General features: G+C 37.4%; 1 protein-coding gene across 1 annotated transcript in view; it reads left to right on the top strand.

Annotated features, from left to right (window-relative positions):
• PRELID2 (PRELI domain containing 2) overlaps positions 1 to 25,321 on the top strand; it is a 38,333-nt gene that overhangs the window by 5,740 nt on the left and 7,272 nt on the right. Inside the window, exons 2-5 of the mRNA XM_042453838.1 lie at positions 10,191 to 10,248; positions 13,280 to 13,353; positions 14,183 to 14,343; positions 24,658 to 24,763. Of these exons, the coding sequence (XP_042309772.1) occupies positions 10,191 to 10,248; positions 13,280 to 13,353; positions 14,183 to 14,343; positions 24,658 to 24,763 (399 nt within the window). The remainder of the gene's footprint in view (positions 1 to 10,190; positions 10,249 to 13,279; positions 13,354 to 14,182; positions 14,344 to 24,657; positions 24,764 to 25,321) is intronic.

The following is a 25,321-nucleotide window of genomic DNA, read 5'->3' as shown; positions in this document are numbered from 1 at the left end:
AATGTTAGCCTTATATTAGGCTGTAGTCCTGTACCTGAGAGTACAGTACAGTAGTTTATATTAAACTCATACTTCTGAGTAGGCATGCAAATAATCAACTCCTTAAGTAATTTTGTTATTTCTGTTTTGTATAAATTAGTATTAGCATGCCAGGACAATCCTAGGCCCTGAGATTTCAGGGCTTAAAACTGAGTCCTAGAGATGACCTTTTGTGATGTCAAAGGCTCTGGTGATGTCATTAAGTGTCATACTAAAAGCATTAACCACAGTTGCACAGGGTATGCCACTGAAATAAAAAACATCAAGTCTGAGTAATGATGAAATAGCAAAGCAATAGCAAGTATATTTCTATACTGCTTTTCGGTGCACTTAAGCACTCCCTAAGTGGTACTCCCTAAGTGGTTTACAAAGTATGAGCTAATTGTCCCCAACAAGCTGTTTACCCATTTTAGTGACCTCGGAAGGATGTAAGCCTGAGTCGAGCTTGAGCCCCCATGGCAGGGACTGAACTCACAACCTTATGGCTTGTGAGTGAATGGCTGCAGTACAGGCCTTTAACCACTGCGCCACCAGGGTTGAATATACACACACACACACACACACACACACACACACACACACACACACACATTTTTGAAGATAGCACTCTCACTCTGAAATTCATCCATGGCTCTGGAGACTGGAAAAGCAGATTAGGCCCTAATATCTGAGAACTGTAATATGGGTGAGATTCTTAGAGCACCCTTATTTGGCAGTAAAATCTATTGAAAATAATAGGTACTACTTTAGGAAAGGAATGAATTTGGATCATATTCACCAGAATCCATCTGCTACCTAACTTGCTACCTAAACAAAGCCAAAGTTTGTGCCAGGGGAGCTCTGAGGCCTTTACCTTTCCCCTAACAATGTTTGGTAATTAAATACCCCTGTTTTGCTGAAGAAGGTTCAGCACCCCTTTTTGCCCGCTGCTCTTCTAACTGCAGTCTCACAGGGCTGTTTTTTAGTTTTTAAAAGAAGCTTACATGTATCTGGTGTCTGGTTTACCCATTAGATTCTAATTCAAAGGTGTATTTTTCTGTTCCTCTTTTGTTCTGATCTGAATGGAAGTGTATGTTGTTTAATTATAGGTACTCATAATACACTGACTTTATTGCCCTCTAGCTGCGACTTCTAAGAAATGGAATTGAAATTTTAAAATAATTAGTACTTCTCTGCCTGTTTTCCACTCGGCATAGTGAGTTCAGATTACTTTTTTCAGTACCATCCCTGCTTTGTTCAAGGTGCACAAAAGAATACCTTTTAAGACAAATAGACAACTTTTGTCTTAAGGACCTCTGCATCAATCTCATTTTCGGCTTCACGGGCAGACTTGTACTTCTGTTATGCACTTCTTTTTTCTACTCTTTGTTCTGCTTAGTGTAAGAGAGGATAATAAGGTACAGCCAATGAGCCTTATGTGCATCAGTGTAAACTGACTACAAACCTTTCTCTTATCACAAAAATGTTATAATATGATCTTACCCCCCCCCCATACTTTTGTTCATCTTATTATTTGAATTTTCCTTCAGTACAATTTTGCACTGTGCATCTAACTTTTATCTGTACCTCTATCTCCTTTTTAGCTATTGTTCAATTCTTTTCTTGTTAGCTGAGGGTGTGTTTTTGTACTTGAGGCTACAATAAATAAATAAATAAATAAATAAATAAATAAATAAATAAATAAATAACCACAACCCAAAAACAAAACAAATAAGCTCAAAATTTATAAGAGATTTGTTATTGATTCTAGTAGGATGAGTGTGGGTGGGCAGGTATTGCACTCAGGGGACCACATTGGCCACCCAGGGCACCTGAGAAGGCTCAATCCTCACTCAAAAAAGAAGACCAAAAGTTTTGCCCACCAAAACCCTCTATGAGGTTTGAGGGCAATTTTGTTCCTCCCTACATATTCACTATTTTAGGGGACACATAGGGACCATGAAAGTTCCCCGGCTTACTGGGCAGTAGCTGCTGTAATTGATGGGAGTCTTTTCCCCTCTTGCTCAGAAAGCACCTGGCTGATGGTTCCCTTCCACCCTGCACAAGCAGTCTCCTGCAAGAGGGAGAATTGTAATGGGGACTCCACTGCTGCTTGTTAAAATGGAGATTACTCATACTAGAGGGTAAAAAAGTGAGTCAACTGTTTCCTGATTTACAGAGGAACAGTCCCCCATTGAGCACAATGGCTGCTGCCTGGTAGGTGGGGTTTGAAGGATCAGAGTCAGTGTGTAGCACAGCAACTACAATGGGCCCTGGATATCTGGTGAGGTTTTGTTTCAGGACCCTCTGTGGATACTGAAATCCATGGATGTTCAAGTCTCATTACATACAATGGATAGTGAAATGGCATCCCTTATATAAAATGGCAAAATCAGCTTTTTTGGAAATTTATAAATGTAAAAATATTCTCAAGTCATGGATGCTTGAATCCGTGGATAAAAACCCATGGATATGGAGGGCCAACTGTACAGCGTTTCTACATTTATTTCTCTCCAACTGGATTCCCAACTGGATTCCAGCCAACAGTAGCATAGATTATTATCTATGCAGCATTAGATTATTATCCTATCACAATTTTTGCAAGGTAAAAGGCATTCAGGAGTTGGATACCATTGTTGTCTTCTGTGCAGTACCCAGAGTTAAAGTGCCACTGCTGTTCATTTTGAGAGATCCTTCACTAATGTTGCTTCTATTGCTTAAAGAGAGAAAGAGAATTATACAAACCTACATTTCTATTGCCACACACCTGATCTTGTACTAAGAATTTGCTGTGACAATTCTTGCAGTGGGAGTGGGAGGGAGAGCACTTCATCTTGAGTAAGAGAAATTATTATCTACTTTGACAGATATTGAAAATACCATCTTTTTTTTTAGCAACATCTATTTTTCTCACCAACCCAATTACTTTATTTTATAAATGTTCACATAGTAGCTGTGCATTACATTTACTAGACTCTATTTTGCACAGCATACATTTATTTGATGTAAAATTCTAGAAGGCTGAAATTGTTGAACTGACTTCTTTCCCTTCAGGATTTAAAAAAACAGAATCCTTCAGATACATGTTGTGATATTATAGTGTTATTTTTTCCTTCTCTGTTTAAGGATTTAAGTTTTCATTATAAATTATATTAACCCAATTGTGACTGCTCCTATCACTTAGATGCAAATAGGGTTGCCAGGTGTCTTGTGTTATGCTTGTTGTTGTGTGTCTTCAAGTCATTTGTGGTGACACTGAGGTGAACCTGTCATGGGGTTTCTTCACAAATATCTTTAGAGGGGCTTTGCCATTGCCTCCCTCTGGGGCTGAGAAAGTGTGACTTGTTAAAGGTCACCTAGTGGGTTTCTTTGGCTGAGCAGGGATTTGAACCCTGCTCTCCAGAGTCATAGTCCAATGCTGAAACCAGTACATCATATTTAGGAACCAAAATAGTGGCACCACATCCATGTTATATGGGATGTCTCAAGTCCTGCATTTAAATCTAATCACAGTGTGAGCATCAGCTGTGCAGAGTAGACAGATTCCCCATTACGTGGTACACAGCTATGGTTTGACATTACATACAGTATCAAATGTTGAGGGTCCATCTATACAATTGCAGCTGAGGCCTGCTCTTTCTCCACCTTTGCACATTCTGGGTCTGCCATCATGAGAATTTCTGGGATTTGAAGGTTTATAAGAGATTAGAGATCAATTGGGCCTAATTGTTGACTTTGCACTATGGTATATGTCATCAGTGTTAACTGTTTTGAAAATTTTGGGAGCCCTAGAGCAAGCCCAGTCAGTTGTTTTCCTTTGTTTTAACTTTTTTTAGTGGGATGGGAATTGAAGGGACATTGTATAGTGTATTTGCTGTTTACCATATTATTTCAGCTTTCATAGTACACCTGTGGTGGGTTTAACATCTTCTCTTAACCTTCTTAGTGGAAGCCTCACTTTAAAAGTTAGCTCATGATGGTTTCTTATAGTTTTTAAAATTTTGGATGGGGGTGAGTGTGGGAAATAAATATGTTTTCAGAAACAGCAGCAGATAAAAGTATATTGATCAACAATTTCATACTGTGCTTACAATATATCTCAGAGTCATCCATCCCTTTCTGTAGACAACAAAGCAGGAAATTCATCATGATGTGTTAGGATTTGAAAAGAACACCACAGGGTCTTCCTACCAAGCAGTACTTTTATCTCCTACCCCTCTCTCAAGATAGTCTTTCCTGATGCAACAAGTTCCAAAATCCATATTGTTATAATGTCTGTACAAAGCCAACCAACAAGGCACATAAATCTGTGCAAGCTTTTAAGATCTCCAGGTCCCTTACTGAGGCAAGATGTTACAAAGAGCAGGCAGGGGGAAGTGGGAGACAATTTGATCTTAAAGGCATGTCATAGTTCATATGTTGACTTCAGATATGATAGCAAGGAAGTGTCTGCAGACTCTTAAACTGAGCTCACCAAATATTAAATTTTCACCTGTGTCTCTATGCTTGTTGGGAACAGGAAAAGCAATAAAAGGCAGTAAACATTGACTCTCAATTTTGAAAACAAAAACAATCTCATTGAAAGACATACACAAACGTCTTTATAATCTTATTGGAAGAGAGTTTCTAAACCAGTTTGCAGACTACTTGGCAACAGTAATAGTAGGAGGATAACACTGGTGGAGGATTTCTCAAAGACAGTGCTAGTGGCTGACAGTAGTCAATACTGTGCAGAAGAAGGCACGATAAATGCCTTTTGAATATATTTTACCATGGAAACCTTATGACAGTGATGTAGAACCTTTTAGAAACTGAGTGCCCTCCACATTCATAGGTTTGGCTGTATCTTGTCCCCACGTATTTCATATGCTTTTACAGTTTACCACAAGATGGCATTAAATCATTCTGGAGATGGTATAGTTACAGAAGTTTTTTAAAAAAATGGATCATTTTAAGTGTAGTTACCAGTAAACTTGCTTGCTGATCTGTGTTTTTCATCTGTACATAAAAAATGCACTACCATTCCACATGCCTCTTAAGTTTACTTCTGTTTTTAAATCCCCCCTCCAATTATACATCATTCTAACCTTTAGATATTTTGTTGTAGAACCATTGATTGTCCGTGGTTCTCATAGAATGGAGATATGAGACTCCCCTTTCTCTTCTCATTTCCTTGACTTAATTATCTTAGCATCTGATATGCTATTCTTGCTCCCCAAGATGGATACAGGTTAAGATGTTTGCCTCCCTGGAAACAATTCACAGAGCTGCCGAATGCAACTAACCATGAACCACACTGCTATAAATAACATATATTCCATATATTAGAAAGCAAAAATAGTAATATCGGATTTAAAAACTGACAACAACATATAGTCATGCTTTCACAGAGTGTTTCAATGAAGGAACTCAGGCCTCTGCCCTGTTTTGGCTCATTCAGCATGGTTAGTTTCCTGTGAGCTGTTTGACATGCCTTACACTGTGCTGATTCTCCAGTCATCTGTGAATCAGTCATCTGGAAGAACTGCAACATGCAAGCACAGTTCTTGTAGGAATTACAATTCTTATTCTTATTTCTATTGTACCTTTTCTCCATTCAGAGCGTACAACAAAATATCAAAGTTAAAAAGCAATTAAATAATCAAAAATATTAAAACCAGATTAAAATATATACCATTAAGAGTGTGTGTGTGTGTGTGTGTGCGCGCGCGCATGTGCATGCATGCACCTGCCCACCAGCACAATTAGCAAAATCTAGCATATTGCTTAGGAGAGACAGATCTTATATGATCAGGAATATTTTCCTTTGATTACTGCAACAATATGTGCCTTTATGTGCTTTTGGGAAAATATTCTGAAACATCAACTTTGTGAAAGGGCTGCTGCAGTCCAATTGCTGACCGGAGCTGGCTACAGGGAGCCCGTGATGTTTCAATTACAACAGCTCTTCTGGCTTCTGAGCACAAATCCAAGTTCTGAATTATGACCTTTGAAGATTGGCTTGGATCCATGTTAACTGGAGTGTGCATGGAATCTGAGATCTTTAGGCATGGCTTCCCTCTCTTTCCACCCTCACAGGGACATGTGGTGAGGGCACTCTCTGTCAGAGAAGACCCTCCTTGGTCTTCTTCCTTCACTAGGTGAAGAATTCTTTATTCTAGCAGAGTTTTGAAAAAACTATAAGTTAAGGGCAGTACTGTTTTTAAACTGATGTACTGCTTTTAATCTTTATTGTTAGTGCCTGTTTTAAATTGTTTTCAGTGATAAATACATTAATTTGCACATCTTTTGCTTTTATATCAAAACAAGTGCATGGTTCATTTTTATATGTATATGTATATGTGTGTGTGTGTGTATGTGTGTGTGTGTATATATGTTAAGTATAAAGGACGGTCTCCCGGCACTTAGTTTTGCCCCGCAGGGAAGCCACAGCCACCAAACCATGTGGCTTCCCTGCAGAACAAAAAAGAATCTTCAAAATACGGGCTCTTTTTGTGCCATGCTTGTGATGCCCGAGTGCGCCAATGGCACACTCGTGACATCACAATGGCAGCACAACATGCGGCTGCTATGCATCCATCATGTAACAATGGTGGTGCACGTATACATGGGGCGGCACCATTGTTACGGCGCCACAGCATAGTAGTGTTAGGGACCATGCGGTTGCCGCGTGGTCCCTTAACATTACTATGCCGCCAGCACAGCAGAAAAGGCACATCTGTACCACACCTATGTGCCCATTTTAATTCTGTAAGGCATGGGGAGGGTGATGAGGAATAAGGAATAAATAAAAATGCACCTGTGAATACAGAACAGAATATTTCTTATATTTCTAAAATTACTACTGTTCCTTTGGAATTGCCTCCACTTTCCCCAAACTTTATTACTGGTGCCTTTGATTATCTTTTTAACAATATATCTGGACTTTCCAACATAATTTATATAATTTGCTTTAAAGCAAATATTGTTCTGTAGCTTGTAGTGTTAGATGTACACCTGTGCCTTCTAAACTTTAGATGTACACTTAATAAAGACAGGAATAATTGCATAGTTTCATATTAGCAAGGTGGGACATTGTTGTATAGTAGAGCTCATGTTTGTATATAGAATGTTCTAAGTGCAAGCTCTGGCACGTCCAGTCTGAAAAAAGGGTCAGGTAGACTCTTAAGAGTTGGAAGACACAATAAAGGCAACCTTCATCAGGCAGTGGCTGATGAGAGTGACTACCCTGGAGAACTGCTGCCTGTCAGAAAAATCAAACATGGACTATGTGTAAAAGGGTGTGATCTAGACCTTCCTGTGAAATCAGACCAATGTTCTGGCGTGGATAAGGTGGCTATTTATGTTTATTGTTGTGTGCCTTCAAGTTGTTTTTGACTTATGATGTCCCTAATGTGAACCTATCGCATGGTTTTTGTTGGCAAGATTTGTTCTGCTTTTACTTTCCTCTGAAGCCAAGATAATGTGATTTACCCAAGGTCACATTGTGATTTGTTCTGGTTGAGTGGGGACTTGAACCATGGTTTCCAGGGTTGTACTCTTATGTTCAAACCACTACACCATGATGATGTAGGCCAGGCCTGCACAACATATAGCCTGGGAGCTGCATGTGGCCCACCAAAGGATTTTCAGTGGCTGCGAGGATGTGGAACAACTTCAAGGCTCCTTGTTGCGCAGCCTTTTTCCGAGGTGAGGACTGGCTGGAGGAGGAAGAAGAGTGAACGCTCATCCCTGAAAGCTCCTCCACCACTGGACTTTCTCCCAAAGAGAAGGCCAGGGGACAGAGAAAGAAGAGGGGTGAATGCTCACCCCTGAAGTCTTTACTACACTGGGCTTTTCTCCAAGGAGAAGGCTGGGAGGAGGAAGACGGATGAATACGTGCTCTGCTACTCCTCCACCACTCAGTTTTCTCCTGAGGAGAGAAGGAGGAGAACAGAATTATTATTAATAATATTAATTAATATTAATTAATTAAAATCTATATGTGATCCAAATAAACTTTTCTTATTTTAATTTTGCCCCCTACCTACTGCCAAGTTGTGCAGGTCTGGTGTAGGGTAACTCTGTGTGTGTGCGTGTGCGCGCGCACACACACCTCTGTTGACTTATGGTGACCCCATGAATTTCATAGAGTTTTCTTCGGTAAGGACTATTCAGAGGTATTTTTGCCAGTTCTGTTCTCAGAAGTATAGCTTACAGCACCTTATATTTATTGAGGATCTTCCATCCAAGTACTAACCAGGACTGATCCTCCTTTGTTTCCAAGATCAGGTTGCATCTGAGTCCTATAGGGTAAAAATTAGGCCCTGCCCTATAAATAACTGTTTAGTGCAGTGGTACTCAAACCTTTTACCCTTAGGACTCCCCTTTACATCTACATGTGGATGTCACCCCCTCAATGTAGTATATGAATAAAAATATTTTGTTTAGTGTGCATATTTTGATTTGCACATTCATGTACTTCAAATTATCAGTTTTCTTTAATCTGATGAATATATAAGCACTTTATGGAAACCTGGTTCTATTTTTAAGGGTTATATGGAAGAAATAGTACTGCTAATAGTTTAATGTTCCACCTACTCACAAGCTATCTCATCTTCATTATACTACACTATGCACAAAATTGAGTCTTTTCTTGGTTTAAATACTTGGGTAACAGAGGCTAATATTTAGTGGAAGATTTAGCTTTATTGTTTCACACAAATGGCTCTTATAGACTAGTTTCATTGATAATGTAATTACACTATTACTTGCCATTTGAAAGCAGCAAGCGTGGAAGCATGCATTTTAACTGCCATATAGAAAGTCTTATACAGTAGTTCACCTAATAAAGTTTTCCTGTAAATAAACAGAAATACATATTATATTTTTTCTAGAATGTTACTGGATTTTTGTTTATCATCACTCATTTAGTATTACTGTCTTAGATCTAATTTTATCAATTTGGCTCCTTTTTTGTTTCATGTTTTTTGGTATACTTTTCACACTGATGTGTTTTTATATAAACATACGTGCTTATACATTCTTGCAATGTGACTTGATCTATATCTTAAAATGCATTCATGTGGAAAGGCACAATTTGAGATTAATTTTCTAGATCACAGAGTGATTGTCAGTGATTTTCTAGATCAGAAAGTGATTGAAAAAGAATACTGCAAGATTAGGGGAGAAAGATTGAATCCCTTAAAGATTTCTCCTATTTCCAGAATAGTGCAATAGACCTGATAAAATACTTTGTCCTTTTTGTGTTAAACCTCACTTTAATGCGCCACTGTTAACATGGATGTTACCTTTTGTCTTTCTGGGGCCAAACACTATGTCAGTAATGAGTAGTAGCTACTCTGTTTCCAAGGATACAGAATCCTATTTCCCTAAATTATTACTTTTAAATATTACTTATTTAAGAATATACATTGCTACCATTAGGCTTAGACTGCCATGGGTACTAGTATTACATGAGAAACAGGTTTTACATCTTTTGAACAAATTCAAGTAATATGTTCAAATATTTATTTATATTGACTTGAAATGCAAACTGAATATGTACTAACTAAACAATAATTGATTACAGTGGATTATTCTCCTGCACATTTCTTTTGTTCATTGATACAGGGGTAACTACTGCTGGGATTTAAAGACAAGGTTCACATATAATGGGCAGCTGTAGTTTCTCATTACATGAGAGAGTTGTGCTGAGCCTCAGGTCTTTACTCTGTTTTGCTTTCCAGAGGTTGTGACTGGAAGATTCACTGGTTTTAAGCCACAGTTTCTTCTGATGTCTAAACTCTGGGAATTGTGGGTTTAAACTGTGGTTGGGGACAACAAGCCAGGATCAAACCGTCTTCAGATGCCATTTCAACCAGTTAAAAATCTCCCCCACATTTATTTAGTTAGTCTGTTGAACTTAAATTCTATACTTAATGTGTTTTGTGTGATAATACTGAAGAGATTTGACTAATGAAAGTTAATTGATTAAAAGTAGTTTTTAATTCACCTTCTTGGCAAATATTTTAATTAGCTGAAACAGTTATAGCAAAGTGTTAGTGTACATTCCATCTCTCTTTAGAATCTCTTGGGTAACACCATGAAAATGTTTCTTCATTTAGTAAGTGGGGAATTTTCATCTATTTGCATAATAGTTTGTAAAATGTACACTCTGCGTTTTTCTCTAGTATCCAAGTCCAATGGAAAAACATGTTGTAGCTGTAAAAACAGTAGAAGAGAAAACAGGTAAGCTGGACATCTTCTTTTTAGCATATAATTTTCAGTTAATTATATGCACTTTTGAAATTACTGTCACAATTATTTTCCTAACTTTTCTGTAGTATCGTGCATCCACTTATAAATGGATTAATACAGTTTGTAGAATTTAGGTGAATCAGGTTTTCTTCTCAACTTTTAATCTGCTGTTTAGAAAACTGGAGGGCTCCACTGAAGTCCTGAGTTATGGCACCAATTAAAGTTCCCCTCTTTTTTTTCTTTATTTTAATAAAACCCAGTATACATTGGTGTGCATGTTCTTCTTTTAAAGGAAAAAACAAAAACTGAGCTGGGCAGCTTTATTAAATTTTCCTATCACTGCATTGAATATCACACATTTCTGCTCATCATCAGTTCTTTTCTTTCCCTCCATCTTTGGTTCCTCCTCTTTGCTTGGGTAGCTGAACCTCTTATCTCTGTTATCCTTCTCCTTGCTGCTCTGCTTGTTTAGTCACTTGCTTATTCTTGCCATTGAGCAATTAATTACAGGCTGTGTATCCGTTATCCAGAATTCCAAAATCAGAAATGCCCTAAAATTGTTCATGTGGGTGGCTGAGATAGTGACACATTTGCTTTCTGATGGTTCACTGTACATGCACAAAATTATTAAAAATATTGTGTAGAAAATTACCTTAAGGCTATGTGTATAAGGTATATATGAAACACAAATGAATTTCATGTTTAGATTTGAGTCCAATCTCCAAGATATTGCATTATATATGTGCAAATATTATGGAATAAAAAAAATCCAAAACACTTCTGCTCCCTTGGATAAGAGAGACTCAAATTTTAATTGCATTTATTTGAATTTGTGCTGTTGATCTGCATGGTTTCTCAATCACTTCTAGATCTCACACATCACCTAAAGCCCACAGAAACAGGCATACTATTCTATGGCCATAATGAAAAACAGCAAGCCACAACAACAACAAAAAACATTCTCATTTCAGCAGGAAGGAACATTCTGGCCCCTCCTTGAGATGACCAGAGAGTTGGTTCATTATACATTTCAAATAACATGACCCTCAGTTCTATCTATTATTTACTTCTGTTGATATCAGTGGTGCCAGTAGAGATACTGTACTAGTTTTGGGGATCCCCTCAGGAATGAAGGTATGGAATAAACTAAAATTTAATCCATATAAAATGGAAAGGTTCTACTTTCTGAAGGATAGATGTGCCTGTTGTTTTATATGCCAGGTATTCTCTAAGAGACTATCCCTTCTTATTTTTATTTTATTTTATTGATTTCATTTGTATGCCGCCTTTCCCCCTGGAAGGACCCACTGATGTATGAAGTGGTAGCTGAAGTGGGCAGGACTCCCATCATTAAGTCTTCCTCCTGTTTATCTTCATGCATTTTGGTATTTAACTAGGAGCCAAAATAGACAGTTTAAGACAACCAGGTAATCCTCCCATTGGGGGTAAAAATTCAAATGCAGAACTTTCCATTGTGTGAAGTTGAAGGCTTTCATGATTGGCATCCATAGGTTTTTGTGTGTTTTTCAGACTATGTGGCCATGTTCTGCAAGAGTTTATTCCTAACATTTCGCCAGTGCCAGTGGCAGGCATCTTCAGAGAATGTTGGCATGGAAGTGAGTGGGGTATATATACTGCCACCCTTGGAGATGATTTACGTATTAATCTGTGTTTGCCTATTGGTTAATGGCAAAACCTCAGGGCCTTGGACAACTTCAAGAAACCCTGAAAGTAAACAAAGCTTGGTAACAGTCCTGAAAAACACGAAAATCAAGACCCAGCACAAACAGACACAAATCCTCTTTGCATATCCTCCCACCCTGAGGCCTTGCCATTCAACAACAGACCAACATACAGATTAACATGTAAATCACCTCCTCTTAACCAAGGGTCACACTATATAAGCCACACTCACTTCCATGCCAGCATTCTCTGAAGATGCCAGCCACAGATACTGGCGAAACATCAGTAATAGACTCTTTCAGAACATGGCCACATAGCCCAAAAAATCCACAAATTTTTTTCCATTGTGCATTATTTTAGATGGTAGTTGAATCCATTGTTCTCTCTTGGGAAATATCAGTTTATGACTCCTCATAAATGTGTCATATTGGTAAGCTAAATATACAGCCAGCATGGTTATTTAAAACATCCTGCAAAGCATTGCCTAGCTGAAAAATGGAATCAAATAAATGTAGTGCAAGAGATTTTTCACTATGTAAGAACCTTTTTTCCACTTGGGCTATTTGCCCAGTCAGATTATCAGTTAACACCATTCTGAGGCTTCTGGACTTGACGAGGATCATTAAATATTAAAATGTAAAGTTAGTGTATAAGCCAGTCATATTATATTGTAGCTCAATAACTGTAAGTTTGTGAAGGGGTTGTGTTGTGTTTGTGTGCACTCTTTAAAAAATAAGTTTTTTTTTTGTCGTTGGCTCAACTCAGTGGAAAAATAAATCTTAATTGCTCAAGGAAAGTGCTTTAATTCATGCACATTGACAAATAGTGGGAGAAGGATAGGTATTTTGTGCTCTGACTGCATAGTTTAGAATGCATAGTGAGCAAAAGGAGCCATTTTTGATCTCAAGTTCTAACCCAGGAAGATGTTTGAAATTTGTATCTGGCAATGCAAATGCATCTAAAATTGACTCCCGGGCTGCTATATGTTATAGCTTAAGTGTTTCAATGCAATCCCAGCCACGCCTGAGAGCCTGGCATTGCATGTTATGCTTTGTTATCACCAGGACAGATGCCAATAAAATGTTTGATCCCAGCCATCTGTTCTTTGGCTGGTTGGGGGTTTTGGTGAGTTGAGATAGGCAAAGATAGCATCCTTGTTTGGATTAAGCTTCCTTTATTACAGTATATCATAGTCCATCTAGCAACTGGGCTGGAATCTGGAAAGGAAAATGATCCTTTCACTTCATGCAGGTTCCTAGCCTTTCTGCTTACACATGTAATGGAATTGTTTGACTTTTTGTTTGTTTCTATGAAAACTTAATTTGTTATTCTATGTCAGATTCGTCTACAGGAATCATATACCGAAAAAGGATTGCCACATGCCAGAATGTAATTCCACACATTTTGAGAAAGGTAAATCATTGTAGCCAGCATTAATTTTTAAGAGTATAGGCAGGCAAAATATCCAGATTTGTGCTCATTTAAGAAAAGCATTTAGTTAGTTCATGGGGTATCCTGTATAATCCAAGTGATTGAATGATAGGGTTGCATTTCAAATCTTAGATCATTGCCTTAGTGTCTAAATAGATAATTTCTATAAAAAAAAGTATAAGTTTTAACATAAGAGCTTGCCAAGGAAGTAATAGAAGCATTCTTAAAGGAATCTTGTTCTAGAATAAATAAGTGGTAACTTCTTTTGTCTGAAGGTTTCCAATTAACAGCCCTTCATTTTTACATTCTTTTGTGTTCCATTTTTCTGAAGTGTTGATATTTAAAATCTTTATCTTATATGTTGAAATTTAAACAGTGTCTTTCTGTCATATTTCTGTTTGCCCCTTTCATGCCTCTTCCAGATGGGAAAACATAAAATTTGCAGGTACAAAACAGAATGTAAAATGAACCAAATGTTTTGGCTGTTTATGTGTTGTGTGCAACTGTCAGCAGATGACTTCAAAATCATTACTTGAAACTGGACCTATAAGCAACTAAAATGCTACACAAATTAAGTTGTTGCTTCACTTAAAATGTTGCAGTTGGCAAAATCTAACAAAGTCCTGAGCATGAGTTTCCGAATACCTGCATGATTTTATCATTAACTGCTATTGTGTATCATTTTTAAATTGTTGATGGGTATTATCCTTAGTTAAGCTATTTATTTTATTGTATGATGAGGACAATTTCTGGATCTGAAAATCTCCAAATGCCTTGAATTATTTGAACTTGTTATCATTATGTCTGACAGATCAGTATCCTAAAAGTATCTGAGGTCTACTTAGAAGAAGAATCTTGGCTTAACATGCAGGAAAGAATTATGTCTATGAAGACTCGCTGTCTCACGTGGACGGAGTATGCCACTCTAAAAGAAGAGTCAGTCTTCAGGGAAAGCTTAGAGAATCCAAACTGGTAAGATGCAGATTCTTTATTTGCACAGATTTCAATATATTCTGTTTGCCACACATTGCACTAGGAGAATGTGATGGTTGTACCATGAGAATATGGGATGTTGTTATGTAGCCATTTGCTTTTAGAGCATAATTTCACAGCTGATGGCTAAGGCAGGCCTACACAATTTGTGACCACCAAGTTGAGAGGATCCTGCCAGGTGGATATGGCTAGCTGAAGTCTCAGTAACCCTCTTGTTTTGTGCCTTGTCTAGGACTTAAAGAACAGGCCCTGTTTTTTTGCCAACTACCTGGTATACACAAAGCTATATGGCTACTGTACTGTGTCATAGGTTAGTGAGCCTGAAGTAGCAAGGAGGTATAAGGAAAGATGGAAAAGGATAAAGCCTCCTGTCTCTAAAGCCACTTTTTCACCTTCTTTTTACTGCTATTATGATGTGGTAGGCTCCAAAAATAATCATATTTGGAATTCCATGCCAGGTACACAAATCAAGAATTACTGTGCATTTATTTTATATTTATTGTGCATGATATATTGCGGTTGTGATGAGAAATTAGATTCAGCTAGCCATTGAAACAACTCACAACCAGCGCTAGATCTCAGGTCTTAGCAAGAATTGCTTGCAGAGTTTCCAGATTTCCTTCTTAGGAATTCCTTTCTAGAAACCTTGTGGTTAAAATGAAAGGATATTCCTGAGAGGCTGTCCCAAAGCTCATATTCTTTGGGTTTTCTGTACTCCTGCTCATCTGAAGCACATTTACAAGCACATGGGACAATTCATCAGTAATGACATTGCTGAAATGTGTAACAGCTAGGTATTTTTCCTGTTACAAGAATTTTATGCTCCCCAAATCTGTTCTTACTGTGAAAGATATTCTCAGTAAAAGCAATTGCTCAAGCATAAAATAATGAATATATATGATGAAAATAATATAATGAAGTAGAGCAGATCATAATGAACAAGAAAGATACCCAATTAACTAGTGACAAGTATTCTTTTTTTACTTATTCCATATGTAGTAACAATAGTTCAGTAATACCTAAACTAGTTTTGTTAAACTTGTTATATTCAGCTGTATTCTACATTGTGTGTATTTTACAAAATATTGTTGTATTTTCAGAGTAAAGATTTGTTCAAACTCCAGTAGCTGGGTTTTTCCAGCCAATTTATTTTTTGGAGGGAGAGCAATTATTGATTATATTTGATCTAGTGAGAAGTGATGCATGTAATGAACCTTTGATAAGCATAGGAATGGCACCCAGGCATTAACAGTGTAAAAGAAGGAAAATGTGTTGGAGTATGAAATGATCTTAAATGACATAATCCACTGTAAACTATTATTCACTTTAATATATACACACACATACCCAGTGGAGCCTTGCCTTACGTGGGGGATCCGTTCTGGACCCCCCGCATAAGGCAAATCCAGCATAAGCTCGAGCCTCATTCAACAGAATGGGGCTCTTGTTTGTGGTGGTGTGGTGCGCACACAATGGCTGCGCATGCCATTCATTTAATGACGATGCGATTTCCGCGTAAACCAGAAGCCACGTATGATGCGCCTGCATATGGAATGGGTGCACTGTATATGAAAACCATGTGAAACAACAATCAGCTCCAATTTGATAAAACAGTGTGTGTGTGTTGTGATATTATAATCAGAGGTACAAGGATGTGTGCGATGTTTTTGGATGCTGCTATGTGCATTAAAATTTTCTCAGGGAATTCATTCACTAGCTTATTGGAATCTCAGGCAAATACTAGACCCTTTTGCTCATTTACTCCCATATAGGTATAACTAGGGCTACCTTAATGCACAACCTCAGGAAGGTACTCTTATCCCTTCGATCCCTCCATAGGGTGTGGGACATTAAATTGTGGAATGCCCTCCTCTTGAAGGCTCAATTGGTACCAATCTTAGTTTGACTTACTGTAGGCTTTAAGTAAAATCATGGCTTAAAGCCTTTGAGCTTCACTGATGTACATCAAATACTACAGAAAGTAATTAAAATTACTACGCAAAAGGGTTTAAAACTGTTTTAATATTTTCAAATTGTTTTAACTTGTTAATATATTTAATATATTTTAATATTTTAAAATTATTTCATAGTTATAATTTCTTTTAATCTCTTTGTATTGATTTCACCTGTATGCTGTCTTGAGGTCTTATATGGGGCTTTTGATATACAGGTTGAGTCTCCCTTATCCAGAATTCCAAAATCCAAAATAATGGGGGGGGGGGGGGACAAAAAATTTTTTTCATGGTTTCTGATGGTTCAGTGTACACAAACTTTGGTTTTGCACAAAATTATGTCGATTTGTGCTTATTCTTGGATCTCATCTCCAAGATACCTCATTATGTGCATATTTAATAATAATAATAATAATAATAATAATAATAATAATAATAATAATATATGCAAATACAGGTATTCAAAAATCCAAAAATATTCAAAACACTTCTTGTCCTAAGCATTTTACATAAGGGATACTTAAAATGTATATACAGTTGGCCCTCTGTGTCCACGGATTCTTTATCCATGGATTAAACCATCCATGGCTTGAAAATATGTTAAAAATATAAACATTTAAAAAAGCAAACCTTGATTTTGCCATCTTGTATAAGGGATGCCATTTTGCTATTTCATTGAATTTAATGGGACTTGAGCATCCACAGATTTTGGAATCCATAGGAGGCCCTGGAACCAAACTGCAGCAGATGATAAGGGCCTACTGTATGTTGATGTTTATTTATTTTTTAAAACAAACAAACAAACAAACACACAGTAGCTTTCTCAACAAATATTAATTGGCCTCAAAATGATTACACAGCTCAAATGTCCAGCATTCCTACCTTTTTTTCATTTGCAATGTTGGGATGGTGATATAGCCTTCCAGGCTTTCTGATGAAGGACTAGCAGTTGCATCAGGACCAGCTGCCTGAAGAAGTGTTTGTCTCTCTATTCTTCCATCTCACAGTGGCAAAGAGCAACAAAGAGGATGAGTTTGTGCAGAGAGTCAGGCCCTATAGAACCATTTGCCAGAGCTGTAAGAGCTGAATGGGGACCTGTAGCTATCACACAGGGTTGGACCAATTCCTTTCATGATTGAACTCCAGAGTCTTTCCAGGTATCGTAGAAAGGTCCCTTGTAGTGCACAGGAGTCTCCACAGACATTGGAGAGTTAGGCACACTATGGGTCATGCAGGTAGAAGCCAAACCATGAGGGAGAGCTTGCTGAACATTTCTTTTATGACTTCATACACCATTCCCTGAGAAAGCTTTTAGCCCCTGGGAAGGTTTTGGGCACCAGGCTGGAAGGACATTAGCTTCTCCTAAGGGATCTGCCCTTTTACACATCATCCCATTGTCTTTTGCTTGAATTATTCAACTTGTTAAGGGATTATAACAAGTCATAAGAGTTTAGTAAGAGAACAGAATAAAAATTCACAACTACTAACATGTAACTAATTTATGAAATTAGCTCTAATGAAAAATAAAAAATGAAGAATTGTCATATCACTTCAGAATGGAACTAGGAACTAGAAAAATAAATGAGTTCTGGTTTAGATAGGTAACCCAAGAACAGTTTTAGTGGATTTTTTATAAACAGATATTAGGATTCATTGATCTACTGAAAATTCTCAGGATGTTAATCAGATACCAACGTACTCCCTGAATAAATAAATCTGAAGTACTGTATTATTATACAAGGATCTTAACAATGGGCAGACAAAACCTAACAGATGGAACTTGCATATGAGTGGTGGTGGTGGGAGATCCTGCTGTCAAATAGTACCTGCAGTAGAATATATGGCACAGGTTTTTTGCTCATATTCCTGGGGTCTGCAGGAAAAAAAGTGCCCCTTTGTTCAAAATGTTTTTTTTCTTTATTGAATCTCACATTGCATCTTTCTAATTTGCTTCTTCCTTCAGTTTATTTCTTGATAAATTACATGGACAAAAGATATAAGGGTAATGCATAGTATCTGGTGAGCATGTGAGTATTATTACTGCACATGCTGAAGAGTGCAGTAACAAAAATCACAAAAGTGGTTTTGTGAATGGTGAGGTTCCCCAGTGATTTGCAGATAAATATATAGTTGGCAACTTTACTCCTCTAATATATTAAAATTATAAGGTACTCATGCTCACATTCTGTGATCCTGCTGGTTCCCCCCCCCCCAGCGTTTGTTATGTAGGTAATATAAAAATTGAGTGTTAACATCAAAAGGGTTATTAACTCATGTCCTTTGGGATATATAAGGCAGTGGCCACCTGGATGAAAAGGAAATCTATTCATTGTTATTGCAGAGCAGAAATGACCAGGTGTGTTTTTTCCAGGAAACCTCTGGTATATTTCAGTATTAGGGGGAGAGGATTTAATAGAGTAAATCTTCTACCAGTTTGTTCTAGAACGGTATTCTTATGTGACACTAATTACTATATACGGTACATACTCTCAGATTTTTTGAGTAATAACATAAGGGACAGAAACAAAAATATTTCAATTTATCCTAACACCAAACAGAAATACTCCTATGCAGGGTTCTAGGCAACCATTCCTTCCAACCAGGGCATTCTATTCTGACCCCCCCCCCCCCCCCCGTCCCCAGGCTTGTCATGTAAAAGTGGGCTGTTCATTAGATTATATGTAGTTCTTCCCAATTTTCCTGAAAACGTTTCCAAATATTTAAGGTTGTTTTTGTTTTTCCTATATCAAACAAGACTATGCAGGTTGAGTTTCCATTATCCGGATTTCCAAAATCTGAAACATTCCAAAATGCAAAGTTGTCCATATGGGTGGCTGAAATAGTGACAACTATTGACTTATGATGGTTTAGTGTACACAAACTTTGTTTCATGCACAAAATTATTTTAAAATATGGTATAAAATGAGCCTTATAGAAGGTGGATATGAAGCATAATTGAATTTTATCTTTAGCCTTGGGGCTCATCTCCAAGATATCTCATTATGTATATGCAAATATTCCAAAATTTGAACAGCTCCAAAATCCAAAACTTTTCTGGTCCCAGCCATTTCAAATAAGGGAGATGTAATCTGTACAGTGATTTATCCATTTGGGCAAAATTGGATATAAAACACAGCCTCTTGCCAGTGCAGTGTTTGTTTCCGCACTGTTCCTTTTGCCTACCCTATGTTTTTTTAAAACATGTGGACATCACTTTTGACAGTTTCTGAAATGCACCTCTTGAAAGTACAGCAGCAGTACTTGTTCCTTTTGAAATTACAGCTTGCTGAAGCTTTGTTCTGTGCCATTAAATCTGACTGAACCTTGTCTTTAATCTGCATTGCATAATGTATCACATCTTAATGGTAATAGAAAACTGGAGGAGGGAAAGTCAAAATAGGTGTGCTCTGTGCTACTAAAAGATTACTATGTACCAGATTGTAAAAATGGAAACATATACGATAAAAAGATCAGACAAATGTGCTTCTAGTTTTTCCTGGCAGGAAGAGTTTCTAACACATCCTACCCTAATCTTTAGGTGTTGGTACCTTTGGCTTAAAAAAGACAATTTGAAGATGACTTCTGTTCGACTGGTATAACTTTGTTGAGCTGCCATTTTTTTAATGGAGGATTAATCTTTGGTTTGCCTTCACTATACAGCTGGCTAATCTATGCTGAAGTTGTTGGGTACTCCACAGTTGTGTGATATATGAAGTTGATCAATAAGAGTAGATTGATTTACTCAATCATTTTACTTTCCATGTCATTAAACCTGCCTTGAGATAAGTCCCTTGTGTTTGTCAGGCAATTTGATGAAATCTTTTCATAGTGTTAGGTTGTGACCAGTTTTGTTTGTAAACTACAGTTACACAGAAATGCAGAAAATGTGCAGCTTGTGTTATTTAGGGCAGAATTCAACTTTCTAAGCTCTGTCTTTCCTCTGCCTCCTGCTCCTCCTCAAACTGTTACTTGTCCTCAAGACTGCAAAGATATTTGAAAGATTCTTGACAATACAGTTGGCCCTTCTTATACATGGATTTTTTATACGCAGATTCAAGCACCCATGGTTTGAAAATGTTCAAAAAAAGTATACATTTCAAATATCAAACCTTGATTTTCCATTTTTTTTTATAAGGGACACCTTTTTGTTAAGTCATTATATTTAATGGGACTTGAGCACCCACAGATTTTGTTATCCACAGAGGATCTTGGAACCAATCCCCAGTGTATAACAAGGGTCCACTGTACCTTGAAAAAGCCCAGAAGTTTCAGGAGCTGCTTACATTTTCAGGGAGCAGAGCTTCAGTACCTTGCTCATCTGCATGATCAGGGGCAAAATAAATTATAGAAAATAGAAAAGGGAAATGACTTTGTAATGCACATTATGGAGAGAAACCACACAGACTTGCATTATTTATCTAGGTCACAGGTGTAGCATTTGTATTTGATACTTTTTCTTTCTCTTTCTTTCTTGCAAAAGGTGCACACAGCACTGAGCATGATTCTGTCTGCAGGGATGCTACCCTGGATTGGCCATTAGATCCCCCAGGTGACTTATGTGCATGAAGTTGTTTCTTGTCTCATCATATTCTCATTGAGTTAAGAACATTTTCTTCAAGCCCTGGGTGTTACATACATTTAACTTGCTGTTTGTTACCATAAAACTTCTAAAAATAATTATATGCAATAAAAGCAATCTTAACAGTTTTAACTATCATATTTTCTCTAAACACCCATCTTCTCAATTTCCCTTCAGGTTCCTCTTAAGTTTGCTTTGTACCTTAGGAAACTGTCTTGACTTGTGTGAATAGTTTGTTCACATGAGCATTCCATATATTTGAGGAAGTAAATCAAGTCTATGAAAGCTTTTTTCACACAGTTAGTTTCAAAGGTGCTGCAAGATCCCTTCACATGAGCAGTATGACATAGGGAATGAAAACTTTGTTCATGCAGTGGAAACTTTATATCAAACAGAGATTTCCACATCAGGTTCTTTAACTTCTCCTTCCTTTTTTTATAGCTCAACCAAATGGACCTCTGGACACATATCAGAATAACTTCTTAACATTCAATTGGTAGTGCCCATTTCATGATGGACTGAGGAATCAGAATGTCTTCAGAATCCATACTGAACTTTTTAGTAAGAGTGCTTCTACTGATAGAAATTCGAAAGCACTTTTCAAAGACAGAAACATTTATCTCATCTAAATGGCCAGCAATAATTTTTATAGTAAATTTTTAATTAAACTCTAATCACAAAAACAATTAAGCCAAATTTGCTGTACTTTTAACTGGTCAATAATTCAGTAGTTGAATCTCACCAACAGACTTTTCCCTCTGTCTGTGTTGTTGTAATGCTGCATCATCCAGCTCTGTGGTGTAGGAATCAATCCAAGATCAATATTTTCTATGAGCTTTTTTTAGTTTTTCAAAGGCAAAAAAAAAAAAAAAAAAAAAAAGCAGCTTGGGGTTTCTTTTTATGATTAGTCTTATCAAGCTAAATAACACCCCACTAACTCATTTGCCTTTTCTTGTGACTTCTCTGAGGAAAAGCAAAGGACATTGGTTACTTGTATAGATGGGGACTACTGTAAACGACAACTAAAGCAGGCCTATCAGACCAAAATTGATTTATGGATGATCAAATTAGGACAAAACCATTAGTACAGAGTGGACTGAATTGATAAGTAATTCATGCAGCACGTGTTTTACAGCAGGAAAAGCATTCAAATGTCTTCCATGATAAGTTGGGTCCCTCGAAAGCCCCCAGACCCACACTACAGGTTACCGTATATACTTGACTATAAGTCAACCTCATGTATAAATAGAGGGCAGGTTTTGGGCCAAAATTATGGATTTTGATATGATCCATGGATAAGTCAAGGATAAAACCTAGGGGCATATACAAGGATCTAAAGGAAGAAGCAAAGGAAAACAGTGCCAAGGAACTAAAAAAATTTCAGCAGTCATAATTCTTGTGCATATACAGTGCACCCTTGTTTTACACGGGGGATCTGTTCCGGACACCCCTGCATAAAACAAAAAGCGTGTATGCTTGAGCCTCATAACTTGTAATGGGGCTCGTGCTCATGGTGGTGCGGGGTGGTGGTGATGCACGTATGCCATGAGTGCATGCACCATTGTTTTTTTCGGTGCATGGTGCCGGAAGAAGCAGCATATAATACACCCGCGTATGACATGGGCGCACTGTACTGAAGGCTGGATGGATAAGAAAATGGGGAGTGGGGGTGGGGTCAGTTCTTCTATAACAGATTATACTCTTACTTTTCACCAGGGGATGATTCCTCTTACAAAAAGAGTTAAAGTACAGTAATTACATTGAACTTAGATTTTTGGGGTCAATTTTTTCACTAAAATTTCTAGACTTATACATGGGTATATACAGTAGGTGTTGTAATACCACATGTTCATCCTGAAGACTGAGGTAGGGGATTTATGGCCTTCAGGCTGTTATAGTTCCTGAGTCTCACTTTGGCAAGCCATGAAAAAATAAAAAGAAACTGAAACCTGGCTACACTATCTGTAAAAAATGGCCTTGGAGTTGTTTTACTGAGCACTTCTGACTTGTTCTGTTGGCAGCCTAGTGCTGCAGTGGCAGCTTTTCCCCATTCCCCATTGTAGATTTATGGCTATGCATAAATTTAAATCTAGTTTGAACATTAATTTAGTTCTGATATGTTTTACTTTGTGTCCCTGCTTTGCTTTTGTGTTCATGGAAATATAAAAAATCTAAAATACCTGGTTGCTTAGCAAAGAACCAAAGTTCTCACAGCCCTGCAAGTTTAAAACAGTCTAGTTTAAAGTTTTGTAATGTGAAACACAATCCTTTGCCAATTTATTCAGAGGGAAGAAGAATAAATACCCTAAAGGCAGAGATGGTCCTTCAAGATATCTGGAAGATGGGACCAAAGTCTAAACAAAAAAATCATTTATGTTTTATATACATCTCATACACATAGCATGAAGGTAATTTTATACAATATTTTAAGTAATTTTATGCATGAATCAAAGTTTGTGTACACTGAAGCACCAGAAGGTAAAGGTGTCACTATTTCAGTTACCCATTTAAAATGTTTTGGTTTTTGGAATATTTTGGGTATTCCAGATAAGGGAGGCTCAACCTGTATTCTCTAAATTTCCTGCAAACCTACTCTTTCTTTCATACCAAACAGATATTATATTGGCAGTTTAGAAATGAAGGGTGGAGAGGTGGCTTTGTAGGGTCACTACTTATATCTAAAATGCCCAGCACTTTTTCTGCAGAAAGACTACCCCCCTCTCTCTAAAACTGTCATGAAAATACTTTTCAGCATTCTACTGAGGTTGGGCTCACACATCCCTTTTAAGTGTTAGTGACCAATACAACATGAACAGGTCAATTTATAGCTGTAATAGATGTCAAAGGTCAGACATTGTAGGCAGAACTCACATCATGCTTCTTTCTCTGAAATGCAATGCTATTCAACAGATATATCAGTTACTGAGAAATGTGTCATTTAGCAAGGGAAGAAGCAGGTGAAGAATACTTAGTTATGAAGGAACCAAGAAAGATTGGTTTGGGATGACTGGTGAAACTTCCATGTTTGGAATAAAAATAGTGTTTCATGTGGCACTAATATTATGAGATTTAAAATTGTCTGTCTGTGTTTGTATACATGAGTAAAAGAGAGACACAAAACAGTTTTTATTTTTATTTTATTTTATTTTTTTAAAAATCACTTAGCTCTTATATTCCTGATAAGGAACTCAAAATAAGTTATAAATTGCAGATTGTTATCATTCTGATTTCCCCCTGCTATGTTTCTTTTTATTTGTTGTGTACCTTCAAATCCTCTCTCACTTATGGCAACCCTAACATTAACCTATCACAGTGTTTTCTTGGCAAGATTTGTTCAGAGGGAATTTGGCATTGCCTTCCCCTGTCCCCCAATATAAGCAAGTAAAATAATACCTTGGCAAATTTACATTTGTTCCCTTTCCTCTAATAAATTTATCTGTAAGCAAAATGTTTTGCCAGAAATAATACTTTTTGTATCCTATCCAAAGGAATTTGTAAGATGAGCCCTGGGGTGTCCTTTTGATACATTTAGTAAAGATGTATAGTTAAGCAAATGCTTAAAAGTTTAATGCTTTTGTGCTAGATATTATACAGTAAATAGAGCTGCAACATTAAGAGGTGAAAGACCCAGCATTAAGAACTTAGTAGATTATGATTGTAGAATATGGTCCTTCTGCTGTTTGTAGGGTGTTGTTTTATCACAGAAGTACAGTACCTACTATTGGAAGAAAAGAAAAAGCTCTGTTGCATTTTGTTTTGCAGGACGGAATTCATACAGAAAGGAAGGATATCAATAAAAGGAGCAGGGCTGCTGAATTGTTTCTTGGAGGTTTTTGCACAAACCTTTTTAAATCAAGGAGTCAAAAGGGTAAGTGCTTTAACTTTATAATTTTTAAAAAAATATGTTTTAAAGATTTTCTTGTCTGCTACACTTCATGAATCTCCATTTATGATTTTTCTCCTAAACTTTTGTCCAGCAATTTCAGATGATTGTGAAAGGCAGCTCCATGTAGAAGAGAGTCCTTTATATATTTAGATTCATAGCCTTAAGTGCTCAACTTATTTGAAATTTCATGCTGATGGGGATGAAGCAAATGTCTGGAAAGCACCCAGACACCAGTGTCTGTGAGCAGAATTGAGGCAGGCATGGGTTACTTCATATGGCTTCCCTACGACTCCCTCCTATCCTGTGTGAACGGCTTCAATTATTGTTGTTGTGTGTCTTCAAGATGTTTCCAACTCCTGGTGACACAGATTTGTTCAGAGGAGGTTTGCAATTGCCTTCGCCTGAGACTGCAAGCATACGGCATGCCCAAAGTCATCCAGTGTGTTTCATGGCCAAGTTGGAATCGAACCATGGCCTCCAGAGCCATAGTCCTACTCAAACCACTACACCAGGGGTAGGCAACCTTTTTGAGCCGAGGGC

The sequence above is a fragment of the Sceloporus undulatus genome, chromosome 2, assembly GCF_019175285.1.
Source record: "Sceloporus undulatus isolate JIND9_A2432 ecotype Alabama chromosome 2, SceUnd_v1.1, whole genome shotgun sequence".
Taxonomy (NCBI): Eukaryota; Metazoa; Chordata; class Lepidosauria; order Squamata; family Phrynosomatidae; genus Sceloporus; species Sceloporus undulatus.
The sequence above is the reverse complement of the archived record's forward strand: the minus strand, read 5'-3'. Positions and strand labels throughout refer to the sequence as shown.